A 21,791-nucleotide genomic window follows, 5' to 3' on the forward strand; every position below is an offset into this window, starting at 1 on the left:
AATTCTGAAAAAAATTTAGGGGATGGGGACCCTTGAATCCGCCACTGAGTAAATACAAAACAATTAAAGGAAAATTTACAAATAATTGATTGACATATGTGAATATATTGTATTGTTTCAATTTATGTAATTATTGTATTTTTTAAAATTATGTAATAATTCGTTGATGAAAATGAATAATAATACAGTAAAATTCAGTAGTGGTAATGGTAGGGCCTACTTTACCCACGCTCGAGTTTAACTTGTTACGAATAGTGTACCTGCACGCTCGAGTGTGCGCGGCCATTCGAAGTGCAGCAAAAAGTGACACCCACGAGTGAAATTTGAACACTAGAATATTAATCATACATACGAGTTATAGAAAATCTATATAAATGGGATACAATGTCTAAACGTACAATACGAGAAGTAAGTTTAATTGCATACCGATAATTAGTTTAGGGTTTAGACTAGGCCTCTTTTCTCTGGCAATTCCAGAGCGATAGCTTCCCCATTCATCATGGCCTGTTGTCTTGTGACAAGCCTACCACCTAGGCCTAGCCCTACTTTCTCTGGCCTAGCGCATGATGGGCCAATACACAAGAGACCCGCCATTACCAGGATACATTGCGGAAATTAGTAGACTATTTATATGCATATATTAATTCAAAGCGAGTTTTGTTAATTTAAATAGATGGCAAAACAATGAATATTACTACTATATTTTGACATGTCTCTTGCAAATCCATCAATGCTGGACTGACATAGAGGGCACTACATACAGTAGCTCCCGGCGGCGAGCAATTTTTTTTTCGTAGGAATATTTGGTAAAATCTAATGAATTATTCATAATCATCCTTATAGTTATAGATGATTATTATTTTGAGCATGTGCTATTTTCAAGTCGGTGTCAATCTGAATGATCAAATCTTCTGTACATTCCGATTGGACCTAGTTTTCGATTTTGGTAGAACGACACACGACGCTGCATTCACTTTTGCGACCTCCGGATTTAGGTCCGTAGCCAGGTTCTTCCAAGGGAGTGGGGGGGTTCTCTTTTGTGTCTTATTTTGTGTCTAAATAATGCTATAATAAAAGCAGTTATGTCTGAAAAAGGTCTGCAGTAAAACAATCCGTCGGTTGGTGGGTCTGCATGTACATTAGTTGGAGGGGTTCGCCAGAAAAGAGGGGGTTTGCTAGAGTAGGTTTGCAGTGGTGGATCCAGGCAGGGTTCAATGGGTTCAGACAAACCCCCTCAATGATAAAACGTCTACTTTTATATCTAAATTTAAGTCTGAGAGTGCCATTTCTGGCCATCAGAGGTGCCACAATCAAAAGGACCCCCCCCCCTCCTTTCTTTTGGGTAATTTTGTGAAAAATTTGAACCCCCCTTGCTTAAAAAAAATGGATCTGCCCCTGGTTTGCCAGAACCATAAAAACCCCACTGGCTACTACGGGTCTTTGATTCAGCCTTTGTATTTGAATCAATGCAAGAAGAAACAAGTGATTGATAGTAGATTCTGAAGTTTAATACATTTACATTTACTGTCAGTCTGAAAATACAAAATATTATGATTGATAGGACTACTAATAAAACTCCTCTGTGTAAGCTAAGAATTGAATACTTTATGCTAATTTGATTAACAATTTAGATAATATGATCTTTTGTATGGTGCCACAACCTTGGTTCGTATTGAGTCACGTGAATATTGATTACAGAAAAATGTTAGAGCCACTATGTTCAACTATTGTTCTCTGTCTTTTATTCCTAAAGATATATTAATGTTGTTTTCTCAAACGCACGACATCATCGATTTCTCTGCATTTATTTTTGCGACAAGAATACATGGCCATTTCACAATTTTATTCACTCACAGTTATCAGTTATCTCACAAATTTGCAAGACACTCATTTTATACATGCGTTTTGAAGCACATATATGCACTTAAATACTGTAGATTTTTTTCCGATAGGCTAGGCTTGGGCAAAAAAAATTGTTTTTTTAAAGCTTATGATAGTGCATGATGGATGACCATCTATGATGGATGTATCCTTCACGTGAAAGGCTTCGCCTATCGCAAATCATTGTATTAAAACTTAACTTTTGTATTAATTTTTTATATGATTTTTTTTTTACTTTGATTGGTTATTGGTACCTACTGCTATGATTATTTTATTCTGTAAAATAAAATTAAATGGGATATTCAATTATTTAATCACAGAAAAATGATTTATGTTATGTCTTTTGGTTTTAATTTTTAGTATGTATTTCATTAAAAAAATATAAACATTATATTCAAAATTTTTAAATTGAAGTGAAAGAAACAGATTATTCGAGGAAAAAATAGGAAGGCGTCTATTCCAAATGAGGCTCTAGATGGGGCGTTTATTCAGAGGGGTGGGGGGGGGTGGTGCCTTTATTTAAAGGAGGGCATTTATTTTAATAAATAAGGTATTTAAAAGTAACTGACCATATCATACAAACAACTCAAAAGATTTCAAGGGTATGTAAAAGTATTTGTAGTATAAAAATGATTTATAATTATGCAGACCTGCTGGTAGACAATTTAGCCCAATAAAATATTAACTGTACCACCTTTTTGCACCGATTATTTAAATATTTACCATACAGTCTTTTGCTGACCTAAAATTAAGCAATGAATTTCAAATTGAATTACATACTTTGTAATTTATAGATTTTTAATTGAAAATTAAAACAAGAAATATGTATATATATATATTTTTGCAAAATTAACAGATGCATCATATAAATTTAATGTAATAATTTTCTTTTTTTAATACTGCTCTTATTCATTAACCCCATTCTTTATGGCACGGCTGTCGCCAACCTAGTAAGTAAGTATATTCTTTGTAGGCCATTTGGATGATTTTCGTAGTTAAAAAATAATCAAACTAAGAAAAAATTTTATTCCTAAAGATATTAATGTTGTTTTCTCAAACGCACGACATCATCGATTTCTCTGCATTTATTTTTGCGACAAGAATACATGGCCATTTCACAATTTTATTCACTCACAGTTATCAATTATCTCACAAATTTGCAAGACACTCATTTTATACATGCGTTTTGAAGCACATATATGCACTTAAATACTGTAGATTTTTTTCCGATAGGCTGGGCTTGGGCAAAAAAAATTGTTTTTTTAAAGCTTATGATAGTGCATGATGGATGACCATCTATGATGGATGTATCCTTCACGTGAAAGGCTTCGCCTATCGCAAATCATTGTATTAAAACTTAACTTTTGTATTAATTTTTTATATGATTTTTTTTTTACTTTGATTGGTTATACCTACTGCTATGATTATTTTATTCTGTAAAATAAAATTAAATGGGATATTCAATTATTTAATCACAGAAAAATGATTTATGTTATGTCTTTTGGTTTTAATTTTTAGTAGGTATTTCGTTAAAAAAATATAAACATTATATTCAATATTTTTAAATTGAAGTGAAAGAAACAGATTATTCGAGGAAAAAATAGGAAGGCGTCTATTCCAAATGAGGCTCTAGATGGGGCGTTTATTCAGAGGGGTGGGGGGGGGTGGTGCCTTTATTTAAAGGAGGGCATTTATTTTAATAAATAAGGTATTTAAAAGTAACTGACCATATCATACAAACAACTCAAAAGATTTCAAGGGTATGTAAAAGTATTTGTAGTATAAAAATGATTTATAATTATGCAGACCTGCTGGTAGACAATTTAGCACAATAAAATATTAACTGTACCACCTTTTTTTATTTAAATATTTACCATACAGTCTTTTGCTGACCTAAAATTAAGCAATGAATTTCAAATTGAATTACATACTTTGTAATTTATAGATTTTTAATTGAAAATTAAAACAAGAAATATGTATATATATATATTTTTGCAAAATTAACAGATGCATCATATAAATTTAATGTAATAATTTTCTTTTTTTAATACTGCTCTTATTCATTAACCCCATTCTTTATGGCACGGCTGTCGCCAACCTAGTAAGTAAGTATATTCTTTGTAGGCCATTTGGATGATTTTCGTAGTTAAAAAATAATCAAACTAAGAAAAAATCCAATGCTTTAGCTAATCTGTCTCATCATTTTATAAATGATTTGATCAAATTAATGTTTTGATTGATTTTCAAATACCGCAAGCTGTATAAATTTAATAGCATCTTTAGTACTATGAATTAATATCTAGGGCTTCATTTTATACGATTCTTCCTAATTCTACTCTAGTGCAGTCTTATAACCTTACAGTACATTATATATGTAATATAGTTATTTAGTATTGATGAGATTAAATTTCCTATGAATTATTCTTAACTTACAGAAAAATGAAACTCATAGCCAGGCACTGATAAAGAAGGTCAATCAAAACTCATATTTTTATAATTTAAGAAAATTACCTAAAGATGTAGATCATTTAAATATTGATTTCAAAATAAATGAAAATACTATGGAGTGTCAGTAAATGAAGGTTTTGTATAGGCCTACTTATTCATACAAGTGAGCATATGTATACCTTAATCATATTCATTTCATTTATTCAGATTCTTCACACTTTGAAAAAACAGTTACATATTGAAAATGATAACAGGTATTGTAGAAGCAAGTTGGAAAGTGTGAAAGGGGGTCACATAAGTGTACAAACATTAAGCCTGACCCCCCCCCCCTATAAAAACCTAAGGATATGGTACATAACAATTAAGTGCAGCACTCATGCAGAGTAATGAGGAAGTAATAATGAAATTAACAATAACTGTGCTAATAATAATAATAATAACAACAAGGAAAATTGAGGTATTAAATGAAAAAAAAAAAAAAAAAATTATATACGTATTGTTAAGTTGATTTATTCACCATACGGCATCAGAGACTGTTGATATGCAAATTAAAAACTTAGAAAAGAGGATTTATTTTTTAGTGAGGGTGAAAGATTTTCTCAAAGTTTTGGGCCTGTATTAGGTATTGTGTGACGTCCAAGATACTGTATGTGTCTAAGATATGTGTCGCAGTTTATAATAAAAAAAACCCTAAGATTTGCTTGTAATTTTATGTACCATATTTATATATTTATTAATTTATTCACGGCTATAAATATGTACATAAACAGTAAGCAACACAAGGCTGAAATGACTGAAATTATAATGAACGATACCATATGTTCAAACGAAATAAAAAAAACAATTCACCAGAAAAGAATGAAATTTAAACATTATCTAATAAAGCAACAATTACATATTCACAATTAAATTAAAGAATTGCTTAAAACTAAGAAGATTATGTTAAATTTGAATTGTTTACAAATTGAAATTAGATAGAAAAATATACAAATTTATATAATTAGAATATAATAAAATTTATCAAAGAATGTAGTAAGCCAAAAATTTATAATATTATCTACTACTTGTTGTTATAATAATGAGTAACGATCATTATGTTTGATTTTGTAATTTTTAATCACCTATGATGAATTTGCATGTGACAGATTCGTTGGTGGCTGGTGAATCCATAAAGCTCTGAGTGCCCAGACCATCAAATTGCTGTATGCCCATATAGTCATGATGTGCCTATAATGAGCTATAAAATATGAGAGCTCAAAAAATTTCCTAAAAATCCAATTTTTATTTTACTACAACAGTTTAATGTCTTATTAATCATGTTCCAAATGTATTAGTTCTGGAAATGGTCAAGAAATTGTTTATTTAACATTATTTTTATAGTTAATTCTATTAAACAATGTATGCACAAATAACTTTGGAAGGCAATTACTCAAAACCATGTTTATCTTGACTCTAAGAGTATTGTACATTCACTTTCCAGTAACTTAGGCTTGAAAAATCCAATTTAAAGATTGCATTCTCAGGTACCTGAAAATACCAATAACTTGAATTTTTGCTACAACTCACAGGAGTTTAATCATACGTCTGTTTAAAAAACAATATTTGAGAAATCGGCCTTCAAAGTTTATGATTTCAGGCATTTCTCGGGCAGAACCATCACCAAATCCTTTTTGCATTGAAAATGGGGAAAATAACAGCATAGCATGATATATAGATATGTAAAGAGTAGTTTACTGCGCCTTGAGCACCAATCTTGGGGGTGATGTTTGCGCTTTAGATATCAATATTATTATTTATTTATTATTAATAAAATAGATTTCAAAAATGTTGACATTCCAGCATGTTTTGGCCGCCATTATCTCTGAAACAGGATTTGTGACGGGTGTGACTGGTTTGGCTTGTCTTTGCCACATATATTCATGAGGTCATGTGATGTCATCATGACCATATATAGGCATGTTGCATGTTTTTATCAAATAAAATTTGATAGTCTGGACAGATGCCAGAGGTTTGATTGTGTAAATCCTAAGTGCATGCTGTCTTTGTCATGTCAGTCACATGATAAAGCCAGTGAATATAATATAAGCTTTAATATTATGAGACTCGTGTTGTTCATTAAAATTTATTGCATAAATGATATGCAGTATTAAAAAAAAACATGACATTCAATCTTTCCAGCATACACAAGTATCCATAATTACTCAAGAACCAGTATTGAATTCTAGTAGATCCAACCCTCATTATGTTTTATAAGCATCTCATATTCCTGGTGTACTTATTCACTATACTGTTTAGTATCAAAGTCTGTAATAATAAACAAAATATGTATGTAGAAATCAATAATATGTAAAAATATATTAGTAGAAATGAGAAATCTAATGTACTGATAAATGGTAAAAGGAAAGACCAAAATGAATATGGCAACTGGGTGAGAAAGCTATTGCTGAAGTAGATTCATTAAGTATCTAGGATACCAAGTCAGTCACTCTTACTAAATGGTGCTCACATTTCAGAATCAATAAGGGTAAAAGATTTATTGGGCTTATTCAATCCCAATTAGATGAACATGACAATTATAGAAGAGTATATTATTATGGCAATATTCTATGGAAAACGATTGCTATCCCATTAACTGGATAGGAAATGTTGGTGAAAATCTGACTATTGAAAGGCTTCAAACCAAGATGGCTAGGGTGATAATGAAGGCCCTAAATCCACATGTAAAGAGGCCCTGTATAGTGATTTAGGATGGTCGAACATACAATTACATTTTAATATTGCAAAAATCAAATATTTTAATAGGTAAATACATATGGATAGCACCAGATGGACCAAATTTGCTTTTGCTTTCATTGTATGATAAATTTGGACAATAGAAATGGTTACAATTGTACTATGAAAAAATCTAAAGAGCTAATACACAATACACTAAACAAAAGTGTTTCAAAGTACTGTATTATGACTCATTGAATAGCATTTGTTCGTTATGCCAGTGCGAAGAGGAAGACGTGCGACATTTTCTCTTTTCATGTCCTGCTCTCAATAATATTCGAAATAATGTCTATTATAATGGAATACAAAACCCACTAGTTGGCAATGAGTAGTGGTCTGAATTATTTATCCAGTAATTTTAATACAAAACTTAATGTTATTTTTAGGTAATGAGGATATTTATACACATGATTTTAATAAGGAACACATTTTTTGTAAGAAATTTCTTAGACTTGCTTGGACATTATGTAATGATAGTACACAGTAATTCTTTTCTCTACAGCATAAACATTTTTGATATTTTACTCGTACTTGGTAAGTTTTAAGTATACTCTGTATATCCGTTCAACCTCAATAACTTTTTAAACAACATTTTTAAGAGATAAGCAACATTTTACCATTTTCAAAGTTTTTTTTAGCATTGTGTTTTAGCTTACTTAAAAAAAATTTTAATTGAGTCAGCAAATCTTGCTTTTTTCAAAGGCTCTTCTGTTTAATGTTTGTAATTACTTTGTATTGAACACACCTCAGAGCTGTGATAAGGTGCCACTGTTACAAAATTGCATCTTCAATCAATTATTTTGTCATTAATATTGATGATATGTAATGTAATCAAACAGTCCTCTGTACCTCTGTGAATTAGAACGGCATCCTTTACACTCAAACTATCAGAACAACTCGAGTAAGCTTCGACCACTTTGCAAAAAAACAACATGTAGGGCTGCTATTTTTTATGATTCCATTTTATCAGATAGTAGTTGTACATTATTATTTTTCATATACAGTTGGAACAGTCCACCATTTAATTTTTTTATTATTCAATATGTTAATTTGATGAGGGGTGCACCTTGTAGATATGCCACTAGGCAGTGCTACCGAGAGGGGGATGGGGAAAGTGGGCCCAAACCCTTACTGGGGGGGGGGAGACCATAATAATTACTATCATGGTCCCTCAATGATGCCACGGGACCCCTAATAATGGGCCCCCTCCAGATTGACAGCCCCCCCCCCCAAAAAAATTTTTTTTGTGCCTTTGGCGCCCAATTCTTGCCCTGTTACAGTTTCTCCTCTTGGCAGCCCTGCCACTAGGTTGCGCCACTTAGCTAATGATTCTTCTTTAATCTCCTTCTCAATATAGATTGTAAGACAAATCAAAGAGGGCACACTTTCTGCAAAAGAGCTTTATAATCGCTGTCGTAAACGAGCTGAGGAACTTCATGAATTGAATTTTTTTGTTACAACAACGTTTGATTCTGCCAAATACAATGCTGAAAAAACTGATGAAAGAATTTCAAAAGGTTTGAATCTAATTCATCTTGAAAAAATATGGTAATAAAAGGGCTATCGGAGGGGGGAAATGGCAGCACTGGCTTTGGCCATACCACTTTTTCTCAATTATATTACTTTTTAATATAAATAAATACCTATAAATACATACTGTATAAATTATAAAAATAAATTAAATTACCTATAAATTATACAAATTTAATAAATAATAAATTATAAAAATAAATTAAATATATCTATAGATTATACAAATTAATTAATGTCTTTTTAATGTTATATTTAAACAAAAATCCACCATGCACTTGGTTTTTTATTGCCTTTTTCATATTTAAACTTTTTGACAACCTATTTATAAAAGTTTGGGGGTTAGAGTTGGCCAAATTGTCATCCCCACCAAAGGTATATTCTTTATTCTCTTTTATTGCCTACAAAAGAACAAAAAGAGTACAGGTATGGTATTATGCAATAGGAGCCAAGAGACCAAGAAGTAGAGCAACGTACGAATGGCAAAAGGAAGAATCATTATAGAAAACAGATTTTAAAAAAATTAGAACATTATATTTGTCAATTTACATGTACATTTATTACCATTCCTATGCATGCAAATTATGTAATTTATAATCAACTTAGGTTTTTTTTATATAATTTTATGTCTAAATTAATTAAAAAGGTTTATCATATTTGGAGTTGGAGTTCTTGATCCTTGTAATAATAATTAATTCAATTTCATGTCATACTTTAACTTCCTTTTTTTTCCAGGTGAAACACACAGAGTGCTTGATGGAATAACAGTGGCTTTCAAAGACAACTTTTCAACCAGTAGTGTTGAAACAACTTGTGCCTCAAAGACCCTTCTTGGTAAAGTATTTATTTCAGAAAGAGTGTTATGCTTGAGGAGATTATTACTCTCCCCCCCCCCCCCTCAATTACTATCTCAATTACTATCAACAATCCTAGACTATAATGATATATCACTAAATGCATGAAGCTCTGGAAGAAGGCTTTGTAATCAGTGAGTAATCATCTAATAGGTAGTGTTCGCCGCATGACGTCAACCTTAATGTTAATAGATGACATCGTAATCTATTCATCTTGCGTTGCGGAATATGTTAATTTCAGGATTTTACTTGCTTCTTGTACGTTAGTAATGGGTTTCCACATGCATATTTCGATTTGTTTACAAGAAGGGCTGAGCTATCGCGTTGCATGTTGGGTACTAACGTTGAAGTTAAGGTTGACTTCATGCATTGAAAGCTATCTACTGTTACTTGTTCCCCTAGCCGGCATCATGTTGAAGACACTTGGCTGTCATTGACCATGAGAATGGTTGACATATACACAGCCATTGAGAGAGATTTACTTTATTATTTTTTAAAAAAATAAAATTAATACCTATCACCCAAGATGGGACCCTTAAGAAGTACACTCTCCTCCCAGGTCAGGAGGATGCTAATGCCTACTCTGATTTTTCAGAATTATCAAAAAAAATATTTAAAAAATGGAGAAAAAAAGAAAGTTATTTTTAAATTTAAGTCTGTTAGTGCCATTTCCGGGCCATCTAGAGGTGCCATATTATCAGTGGTGCTGAGGTGGGTGTACCCTTCATTTGTGTAAGTCCCTTCCTGGGCCCCCTCTATTTCAAATTCAAGGATCCGCTACTGGAACTCATGGTTGGGCAGGGGTGTTTATTTCCCTGATCACGTCAAGTCTAGCCTTTGATAATTTACAATACTGTTCCTCTGTAGAATATAACTGTAAATTATTACAAAGTTTAAAGAAATTGCAACTATAGTTTTCTAATAAATATGTTTGAAATGTGTATGCAAAATCTATTCAGAGTATGTTCAATAGTAATTCTTGTATTTTTCTTGAATTTTCAACAGGTTACAAGCCACCATATACAGCCACTGTAGTTCAACGAATGTTGGATGAGGGCGCTGTCAGTATGGGGAAGCTAAATATGGATGAGTTTGCAATGGGGTATGTGCCAGTAATGCCAACGTAGTATGAATTTACGTTTAATGTAGTTGTAATGTAGTTAGATTTAGCCTACTGTATATAGCGTTTTATACCGAAACGGTCTCAAGGCGTGGACTAGCTCTTTCTGTATCTTGCTTCTGTCCTAAGGATTCAATAAAACCAATAATTTTTTGTATCTGTTTTCACAGGTCTTTTTCGGATAGCGATGTGCATGGTCCTGTTAGAAACCCCTGGGGTTATCCGTTTGAACAATCAGCAGAACTTAGGCGGATGAACCAATCGGATGGTAGTACAGGTCATGTGGAGAGCATTGGAGATTCTGATTGGTTTGTCAGTGGAGGAAGCTCAGGCGGAAGTGCTGTGGCCGTGGCAACTGGTGTCTGTTTTGCGTATGCATATTAAACTTTCTATTTCCTAAAAAAAGAAATTATTCACATTTTGAAAACTATTTTTATTATTGTTATTTATTTTTTGTTATTTTTACATAACATTTACATCAGATTAGTTGATATGCATTGCGAATTTTGAACCTTTTTTTTCCTCACTAAAACCCCAATTGTTTCTCGTAAACTAAAGAAATTAATTGACTTATATTAGAATAGTGAAAAATTTTATATTTTTTCTTTCATGTGGTCAGTGCACTAGGGTCAGACACGGGTGGATCTGTGAGAATGCCTGGAGCCCACTGTGGAGTTGTCGGCTACAAACCAACATATGGACTGTTATCAAGACATGGCCTTGTCCCCTTGGTAAACTCCTTTGACTGTCCCGGAATCCTTACAAAATATGTCGAGGACACAGCTGTGGTTTTAAGTAAACACCACTTTTCTTTTAATTTTATATCTTATTCTAAATAACTAATGTATTAATAATTACTAGTAATTGTTGTTTTGGAGTATGCAATCAGTATTTTGCCCCACCATGACAAAAGGAAGCAACTGATGTTTGCATTGCTTTGAGTAATTAAGGAATAGGGAGCATGTTGATTTTGTCCCCTGCTTCCTTTTCTGGTTGTTTTTACCGTATTTTTATAGTCTCTTACTTCCTTTTTGTGTTGCTAATTACTTGTTAATTAGTGGGATTTGAACATACTCAAATATATCGATATGTTCCAAATTATTAGTTCTTTGATAGTGACTAAAAAAACTCGTTTTTGAAAAATTGTCAATTACTTCCTTTTGTCATGGCAGGGCAGTATTAGGTTCTAATTGGAGTCTGGTCACTCGATAGCCCAAATAACCATAACCTGAGGGTTAAGGGATAAAGGACATGTGTCTGATATATGTTTATAGGCACTGCACTGTGGCTGCTAGTGGCTCAGGGCCGGCCAAACCTCTTTGTTTACTTCTACATGGAGTGTTAAGGAAATAAACTATATAAAGACCAATAATTCATGTAAACAACTTGGAAAAAGAATTGCCTTGAAATTTATAATTCTATTCTGTGGAGACACTGAAATGTTTCACTCTTCTCCAAAGATGTTATAGGAGGTCATGACCCCTTGGATTCTACAACACTGCCAAGTCCATTTCATCAAATTACTCTACCAGAAGAAATTTCTGTCAAGGAATTGCACATTGGTATCCCAAAGGTGAGATTATGACTCAGAGCATGTGCGTAGACTGAGAGGAAGGGGGATGCAAGTCCCCCACCCCAGACCAAAAACAGCCTACATCCATGTAGAGTTAAAAAATAATATTAAATCTTGTTGTGTATGATCATCTTGATTTATTTTTACTAAAAAAAATATACAAATAAATACTGCACAGTTTAATATAAACTGCACAGTTTGTAAGTGTTTTGTTTTTTAATGAATTTTGTCTATACTGTACTGGAATATCTTAAATTTTTCTGCTAATGTACAGACCACTTAGAGTATTTAGTAAACCTTTGTATTTGATGGCAGAACATCACTCCTATAGAATTCATTGATGCAAATCAATATTGAAATACCATATTGCAGTACCCACTGCTAATTGCAGGGATTGGATTCAACGCTAGCAGAAGTCCCAAGTCTACCGCTACTTGCGGTATTCTACCGCTTTTAGCGAAGATCTACCGCGCTACCGTAAGCCAACGTTTTTCTACTGCATGAAAAAAATTCTTCCCGTAAATTTTTGAAAATATCAATACATAATTACAAAGATCAGCTCAAGCCTAGGCCTACTAGGTAAAAACATGACTCGGGATGTTAAAAAACAATCATAAACAATCACAAATAAGTTTATTTCAATCCGTACCATCACTGTTTATAGTTTACAGATGCCAGAAAAAAAAAGTGTAAATTGATGTAATTAATGATATTGATGTAGGCCTCTAAGTGTAAATAAATGAATAATGTATAATATTAGACTACTAGGCCTAGTAGGTATAATATTAGGCCTAGTGTAGGCCTTATTAGGCCTACAGACTGTACAGAGTAGTAGATTCCAGAATTTATGTAATTTTATGGTATTAATTTACATTGTGTAAATAAAAATGAAAGCAAGAGCTAGCAATTTAACTGTTTTCTGATCATTGAATGTCAAGTATTTGATATTATAAATAGTTGCGTATTGGCTGCAACGTGACGCGCATTGTACTGTATATGCAGACGGCCAAAGGTTCCCGTCAAAATCTCCTGCAAATGGAGTTCTTCAACTTGGGACATCTGCGCTAGCCACTAATTGCAAACATGGTGTTCTAGTGGTTAAGACACAAGGCTAGTTATCTAGAAGTCATAGGTTCGATTTCCACCTGTATCATTTGCAAGATTTTTTTTGCAAGTATTTGGGAACATACTGAGTATTCAGTGCGATATTAACATGTCAGGTAGGGCAAAACATCACTACTATGGAATTTCCTGATGCAAGACAACATTGAAATAAATATATTGTATTTGGTTATGTAATTCAATATGTAATTTCAAAATTTAAAGTCATACTGAGATATAGTAGCAACATTTTTGCTAAATATATTACCGTGTTATGTATACAAGTCTAGAATAGGGGGCTTACCATCTCAAAACCAGCATCAGGAAACAAAAAATGAAAATTACCTTTTTATAATATTCATATTGATGGATCACTGACTTACTATTGCCAACGTTGCTTCTCTGTACTAAAGTATACAATACTGTTGTTGCATTCTTATGCTAATTAGTCAGTTTAACATTTAGCGACAGTACGCTGGTTTTGGGATGTTGATGCTCATACAGTATATAAAAAAGGAAATTACAATTCATTGTGCATGCCAGAAAATATTATTAAGAACATGAGTCAAGCTACAATGTTTATGTAAGCATAAATAGGTTCATTAATTTAAGGACATGATTCATTATCTATGAACGCTGGGAATAAATTGGTAGTCTGAAGTACAAATAAAATTGTTAATAATAGCAATTTTTTGACTATATTTATTGATTTTTGATATTTTTTTCACTATTGATATACAGTAGAACCCCTCATTTGGGACACCACTATTGAGGGAACACCCCTATTTAGGGGGCTGCCCTATTAAGAGGACACTTTTCCATGAAATGAGGGGAAATATGTCTTTTAATACTATAGCCAACCCCTATTAAGGGGACACCCCTATTAAGGGGATGGGGACAATTCTGAGTGTGCCAAATGGTCAAATAACCCCTAATAAGGGGACACTTAATTTTTTTAATTGTATCACAACATCTACAGCACTCTAAAAATATGAAAAAAATAATTCAAATTTATATTTTGACACCTTTTCAGCAATAAACCAGAATTTTCGCCCTTTAATGCATGGATGAATATAAGTATAGGCCTACAGCATGTTACTTCGTAAACCAATCTTGTCAATTACTCTATTCATGCTACACCCATCTAATAGAAAGCTCTAATGTGATTGTTGTTACTTGTAAATAAACCAGTATTTAGACAGGATATTTCACATACATTAATCACACTATACTCAAACCATATGAAATAATAATAATAATAATTATATTAATTCTTGCGGTTACACCAGGGGGATAGTTCTGAAAAGAACTGTTGTTGTTGGTTGAGAATATCTCCATGTTTCTATTGAGTTGCTTCAATCGTCTTCAGGAGAATAATATCTGATATTATTCTCCTGATGACGATTGAAGCAACTCAGTCGAAACGTGGACATAGATATTCTCAACCAACAGCAACAGTTCTTTTCAGAACTATCTATGTGGTATACCGCAAGCATTGATATATATTATAACTTCGCCATGCAAGCCTTCAAACAATATAATAATAATAGTATGCAGAAATTTATAATGCGCCAATTCAAAAACATTATTAAAGGCGCAGTGAACAATTAACCCAATTAAAGCGATTTTGAAAACAAAAAAGATTATTTGAAAAGATTATTTAATCATTTAATAGAAAGCTCAATATTTTAAAAAAAAAGAATATTTAATAAAGAATATTTGGTCATCAACATTGCATAATGAAACAATATTAGGAACATATTTAACTATTGTTGTTTTAATTACATTTTGCAAATGTCTTATTATAAATGAATTGTATTTGCATTGCAAATTATTGCTATAAATTAGTTCTTATTCTACTGTAACTGATTCTATGTCAATAAAAATAAAATTATAAAGAATGTATGCCAAAAACCCCTATTAAGGGGACAGTTTTATGTTTTTGGTTAGTGTCCCCTGAATAGGGGCACCCCTATTTAGGGGACACCCCTATTAAGGGGATAAATAATAATAACAGTGCTCAAATAGGAACATGTAGTCAAACATAGCCCTTCAACGAATGTAACTTATTTTCAGTTGTTTGAAAAAATAGTGCAGGGGTCCCAAGTTGGAAGGAGTAATTTCCGCGAGACCTAATCTTGAGGTAAGAAAATTTATAATTATGGCACCTCTAGAAGGCTGGAAGTGACCATCCCAGACTTAAATTTGAACAATATTTTCTTTTCTACCCCATTTTATCATAACTTTAAAATATTTAGGAAGACCGGGCCAGCTTCCCCTCCCTTGAATCCACTACTGATCTGGTTAATGAGATTTCTTAATACATTTAAAATTATTTTTCTGAACATAATGACCCATCGGCACGGACTTCTGTGAGAAAATTGATAATAAAGCAGTGAAAACATGCATAATTATTAATTTGCGTAAATGGGTTAATTTTCGTGAGATTCTTGGGTGCTTGCGGGAGTGCGGAAGGCCGTCCCAATTTTCAGCAGACTCCCGCAAGTTTCGGGAGACTTGGGACCCCGATAGCGTCTCTGGCAACATTTGAGCCTGCAGCCCCTCTCTCTTTCTACATATAAAAATTGAGACATACAGTATTATGAAAAAAGAAAAAAAAAATTGACTCAATAATTATATCTGGCAACTCTCCAGATTTTTAGCATTACCCTGTTTGTCAATGCAACCTTCTAGTTTAAGTATATATTTTATAAATTGATATAATGAAACTATACAGTAATTAGTGTGTTAGAGTGTTAACAGATGCAATTGCTAGTCTTGGCTTTGAGTGCAAGATGATTATAACACTTCTGATTTATTTCCTTGTATAATGAAACCTAGGAGCTATTTTCCTGGAATTTTAGGCTCTAAAGATACATACATTAAAATGAATAACCATATAATACGACAATGATACTACCAAACGAAACATGTGAAACAGACCTTCTCGCTGTATTAGCCTAATATTCAAATAGTCTATTATAATATAAACAATTTATTATTATTATTATTAATTATTATTATTTTATTGTTGGGTTTTTAATTGTAAGTTTTATTCAAATAAATATAAAAATCATCAAAAAATTAAGAAAATACTTATTGTGTGTACCTAATTGACTTTATTAGCGTAATATTCAAATAGTCTATTATAATATTAACAATAATTAATAAGAAATGTATTATTATTAATAATATTATTATTAATTATCATTATTTTTGTAATTGTTTTTTTAAATGTAATTTTTATTCAAGTAAATATCAAAATAATACTTATTGTGTGTAAATTAAATATAAAGGTATCTCTCAAATAAAAGAACAATTCTTTCCATGTTCTGTAGCAGCTTTAATTTTAAACTAGAAAAAAAAAATATCAAAAAGATGTCATTTGGGGCTGCAGAAACATGGTCTTTAATTAGAGGTGTTCTTTCATTTTTGGGGAATTTAATTAGAGGAAGACCTGTATGCTTTATTATAGGGTTCAAACTATTATTCATTTAAAATATTCAGTTGTGCTATTCGAAAATTCAATCATTTTAACAGACTTAGCTCCTTTGGATTATTATTGTCTATGATAAAGTTGTAATCTTTTTTTCACCGTTAGGAATATCATTCGCCAGACATGACGGATAATATCTTAGAAGCATGGTCCAGGTGTGTGGATATGTTTGAAAGGGCAGGTGCCCGTATTTCGGAAGTCTCCTTGCCAAATCACCAGTATGGGGTTGCTTGTTATGATATAATATGCCATGTCGAAGTGGCATCGAATATGTCGATATATGATGGTATAGAATTTGGTGAGTACAGTATATTATTATACTATTATTATCATTATTATTATTATTATTATTATTATTATTATTATTGTCATTATTATGTTACTAAAACCTACCTTAAAGGGAACTCAGACTCACTTTATTGCATCCTTTTACGGAAATTCGTTGCTCGTACATTTTTAAAACTTTCAAAATTGGTTAACATATAAAGATGTACAGTACAGTTTGAAAGACAAAAAGTATTTAGGTTTCAAAGAGTTATTAAAAAGGATACCGGTTGAATGTAAATAATACATTGTAATACATTATTAAACTCAGACTCAGACTCAGGCAATGGAAAAATTGTAGAACAATTAAAAAATGACGTTAAGGGGAAAATAAAACAAAAGATATTCCCCTTCCCTTTAAGTCCGATTTTAGTCATTATTTTCATTATTTATTCTCATTATTCTCATTACCAAGATTTGTTATTAATATTATTATTATTATTAGTAGAGGGTGCGCTCGCTTCGCTTGCTTATCCTCAAGTATGTGAACGTCGCGATTAGTTTTGATTTAAAAAAAGAATATGACCACTAAAAGAAGATCATATCAATTTTCATAACATAAGAATATTTAGAAAACACTGAAATGAGATGAAACAGCAGTAGTGTTAACAGGTATAAGGAAATATCTTGTATTCTCTCCATAATTTTCTTTGGAAACCTTCTGGTTCGTACTAAAATTAAAATTAACATGATTTGCAATATAGGTAGGTCTACCATATATAACATATTTAGGTCAGAGGCAGCTAGAGCAAAGTTTTACTGTAACTCATTGACAACCTAAAAACCGACTGTTCTTGACGAAAATTTCTGTGTTTGTTAACCGAATGTGCCTGAAACCTGAGTGTGCTTGAAAATTGACTGTGTTTGAAATTTGCCTTTTTGGCGTTCCATATAAAACCGCAGGAATTATGGTTGAATTTTGCTCATTTCGTGTTCCATAAAACCACAAACAGAATGTGGAAATATGTGAACACCATTTTGCACCAGTAAAAGACACGTGGCAGTGAAAAACATCTGTAAAATTCATTATTTTTCCAAAATTAATCTGAAATATGGATTAAAATCACTTTGTGTGATGAGGACTTCGATGATCTATGTTACAGTTTTTCATACCAGTAGTTTATTTAGGCCCTTGGTTTTCTGTTATGATTTCAGGCTTTGAAATACTGTAAGTGTAATTATAATATAGATTATTATTATTATTATTATTATTATTATTATTATTATTATTATTATTGTAATTAAAAATAATTAATGATTATTATTATTGTATTAAAAAATAATTTATTATTATTATTATTATTATTATTATTATTATTATTATATTATTATTATTCATTATCTTCAAATCCTCATCCTTAATTCTATCCTTATCATTGTGTCAAACCTGTGTTGTTGTTCATCACCATTTTATTACTGTTGCTAATAACATTTTGATTAATTTTGATATCCGGTAGGTCATCGAAGTAAGATAGGAGATTCCACCGAGGAACTATACGCTGAGACTAGACATGAGGGTTTCCATGGCATTGCTAGAGGGCGTATCCTTAATGGCAACTACTTTCTTTTAAAAGAGTAAGGCCTATACATATACAGTATATATATAAATATTTGGCTTCGCCACTTAGTGCCCTAGTCAGAAAATATTAGGTGCCACCTTTAAGAGCCCTGTCGGGAAATATTTGGCGCGGCCACTGGTCATTGATATTTATTTAATATTGTTTTTATTCTTTGCATTCAATCCGAATACGTAATGATATTTAAAGGATATTGCGGTATCCGCCTAAGCCTTAACTACCAGTGAACATCATATTGGTTTGGTCTTATGCTCTATATTTTAGACACAGGCTTGCATGAGATGTTAGTGTTAGGATTTCATGTCTGGTACAGTAGCAATGAAATATCCCAAGCCCAGAATAACTTTGACTGTTTTTTTTTGGTTTCTTTATTTGTCTTTTAAAATCTCTCTATTATAACTTCCTTTTTTCTTACAGTAACTATGAAAAGTATTTTGAGCAAGCAATGAAGGTGCGCCGTTTAATTTCCAATGATTATGAGAATGCGTTCACAAGTGGTATCGACATTCTTCTGGCACCAACTACTGATTCTACTGCGATTACTTACAAAAAATACTGCGAAAATGCTCAGACCGGTAAAACTATGATGACTGATAATATCACATTACCGGTCAACTTGGCAGGTAAGTTTTCATAGAAAAAAAAATATTATAAAAAATCCAGCCCTTAACCAAATAAAATCAAGCAAGCCTATTATTTTTCTCTAAGGACTTCCTGCAATCTCTGTGCCAGTATGTTTGACCTCGAATGACCTACCGATTGGTCTGCAGCTCATTGGATCATGTTTCTCGGATAAGGATATTTTAAGAGCAGCCAAGTGGCTTCAAGATCAGTGTCAGTTTCCTCATCACATACTTGATGAGAAGTTAAGGAAATATGAGTGCCTTAACCTTTGAACTACAAGGGTAGTTTTTTAAAACATATTTGATGACTAGTTGAGGAGATATGAATGCATAAACCTTTGAACTATGAGGGTAGTTTTTTAAAAGATATTTGATGACAAGTTGAGGAGATATGATAGTGTATATATTAACCTTTGAACTATGAGAATAGTTATTTTTTAAACATACTTAATGACAAGTTGAGGAGATATGAATATATTAACCTTTGAACTACAGCATGAGGTTAGTTTTTGTTAACATACTTAATAACAAGTTGAGGCAATATGAATATATTAACCTTTGAACTATGAGTAATTTTTTTATGAGGATTTGCCCAAAAACCTAAAAATTCACTCAATTAAGTCAAAGGCCAGAAGGGCTACGAAAAGCTCAATGGAGCTAGAGAAGTAAATAATACTCCTCCAAAAGTAAACAAGATCAAATAATTGAGGATAATGTTCACATAGACTGAGTTCCAAATTTGAATGGGAGAAAAGATTTTTTTGCATACTACTGGTGAAACTGGGTGAAGAGCCAAGTTTCTTGCTCAAGTATCTTGAATGGAGGAACTAATTTAGCCAGACGGGATGAACACCTGCCAAACTGTGCTGATGGGAGGGCGCGAAGGTAAAGTGGAGTCTCTTATACACATCTAGATGTGTATAAGAGACAGGTAGATCAGTTGAGGGGCGCTAACTCGCAAAATAAGATGATTTTAGGTGATTTTTAACTACTTGACCATGATTTTTTTTGGGTGGGGGTGGGGGGCGCGAGTAATTTTTGGAAGGGTGTGTGCCCCGAACGCGCATCCCCCTAGATACGCCACTGACATCATGTGTAGAAACTGAGGCAGGCAATGATTAATGTTATAGATTTGTGTAGCTGGGGTATCCATCAAACAAGATGGTCATAGTGCTTGACCTGTGGTCTAGTAGTTTGTTCAGCAACGGACTTTAGTATAGAAGAGAGTCCAGGTTGTTTTTAGACATTTACGTGAAGAACACCACTGTGTGTCAATAAAATTCATTAGTCTGCAATGTGCTGTTTGTCTTCAATTTACTGTTTGTTTTCATGAAAAACCTAGCGTAAGTAAGAGAACCACTAGTGATGCTGCCCGGACAGAAACTTATGTAGTCCTCACTTTTGGAAAGTGTAAAAAAAAGAAAAAAAAAATAAAAATCGAAATTAAAAGGGTGATTTAATCGAGATATCGGCGGGTGTAATAAAAATAAACGAAAAGTTCTGTTTTTCTGAAATTTCATTTTTTCTTTCATGGTGGCGGGTGTGCTAATTGGCCAAAAATTTTATTTTTATTCGACATCATCTTTATTGGCGGGCGACGGGTTCGCTAAAGAAAGTAACGTGCCACTTTCAATCACGCAATGTTTCGGATTTTTCACTGCATATGTCAACATTAAAACTCCAATGACTACATAATATTATAGCACAATGTAAATGAAACATTGTTATATTTAAACGTAAAAGCAATAATGTAGCCATATAGCGCACAATAAAAACAAACCCATGATATTATTAGGCATTAAAAATACTAAATTTACCATAAAGGTAAATGTTATATGATAAATAAATCGAATTAATGCAAATTGTGAATACGAACGATTAATTACAAGCGCTTTACGTCGCTTATGAGATGGGCAGACGTAAAAAATGTATCCAGTCGAGAATGCATAAAATAAGCCAATACTGATCTAATTGCAAAGCTTTTTTTATTGTTTATTTTTTTTAAATAACACACACAAAACAGGATCATCATCATCATCATCATCATCATCATTAGGCTACCTCTGGACCCCTGTAAATCCAGCCACATTCAACGACATTGTGCCCCTCCACTCTTTCTTCACAAAAAACAAGATAATATAGCATATTGTATTATAAATAGGCCTATATATTCATGTTTCTCCAACTTTATTTATTCATGGAGGAATAAGCAACTTAATTGAATTTTGAACAATATATCATTTTCGCAGTAAAACTACAAAAATTGTCTTATTCCCATACAGGGACGTAGCCAGGATTTTGAAAGGGGAGGGGGGAGCCGTTATGCGAATTACGTATGACTCCGGCGGGGTCCCGGGGGCGAATTCCCCTGTGAAGTAGCGCAATCTGAACGTTCTTAGGACTGTTTTGAGAGGATAAAGTGAAAATTGCAATATAAATTGTATTATAAATAAGTGCAACAATAATTATATAATAAATCAACAACCTGATCC

The 21,791-nt window shown here is 32.4% G+C and overlaps 1 protein-coding gene across 1 annotated transcript; it reads left to right on the top strand.

The window, feature by feature from the left end:
• The first annotated feature begins 261 nt into the window (after positions 1–261).
• LOC117101983 (glutamyl-tRNA(Gln) amidotransferase subunit A, mitochondrial-like) lies at positions 262–20,188 on the top strand. Its single transcript, XM_033242179.1, has 11 exons — positions 262–408; positions 8,459–8,618; positions 9,367–9,465; positions 10,491–10,587; positions 10,776–10,976; positions 11,225–11,400; positions 12,066–12,178; positions 16,881–17,073; positions 18,557–18,674; positions 19,094–19,299; positions 19,385–20,188. Exons 1-11 carry the CDS (start codon positions 385–387, stop codon positions 19,570–19,572), a joined length of 1,575 nt encoding a protein of 524 aa, XP_033098070.1. The 5' UTR covers positions 262–384; the 3' UTR covers positions 19,573–20,188.
• The last annotated feature ends 1,603 nt before the right edge of the window (positions 20,189–21,791 follow it).

Source organism: Anneissia japonica, unplaced genomic scaffold, assembly GCF_011630105.1.
Source record: "Anneissia japonica isolate Jap-2015-1 unplaced genomic scaffold, ASM1163010v1 scaffold483_len1788099_cov177, whole genome shotgun sequence".
Lineage (NCBI taxonomy): Eukaryota > Metazoa > Echinodermata > Crinoidea > Comatulida > Comatulidae > Anneissia > Anneissia japonica.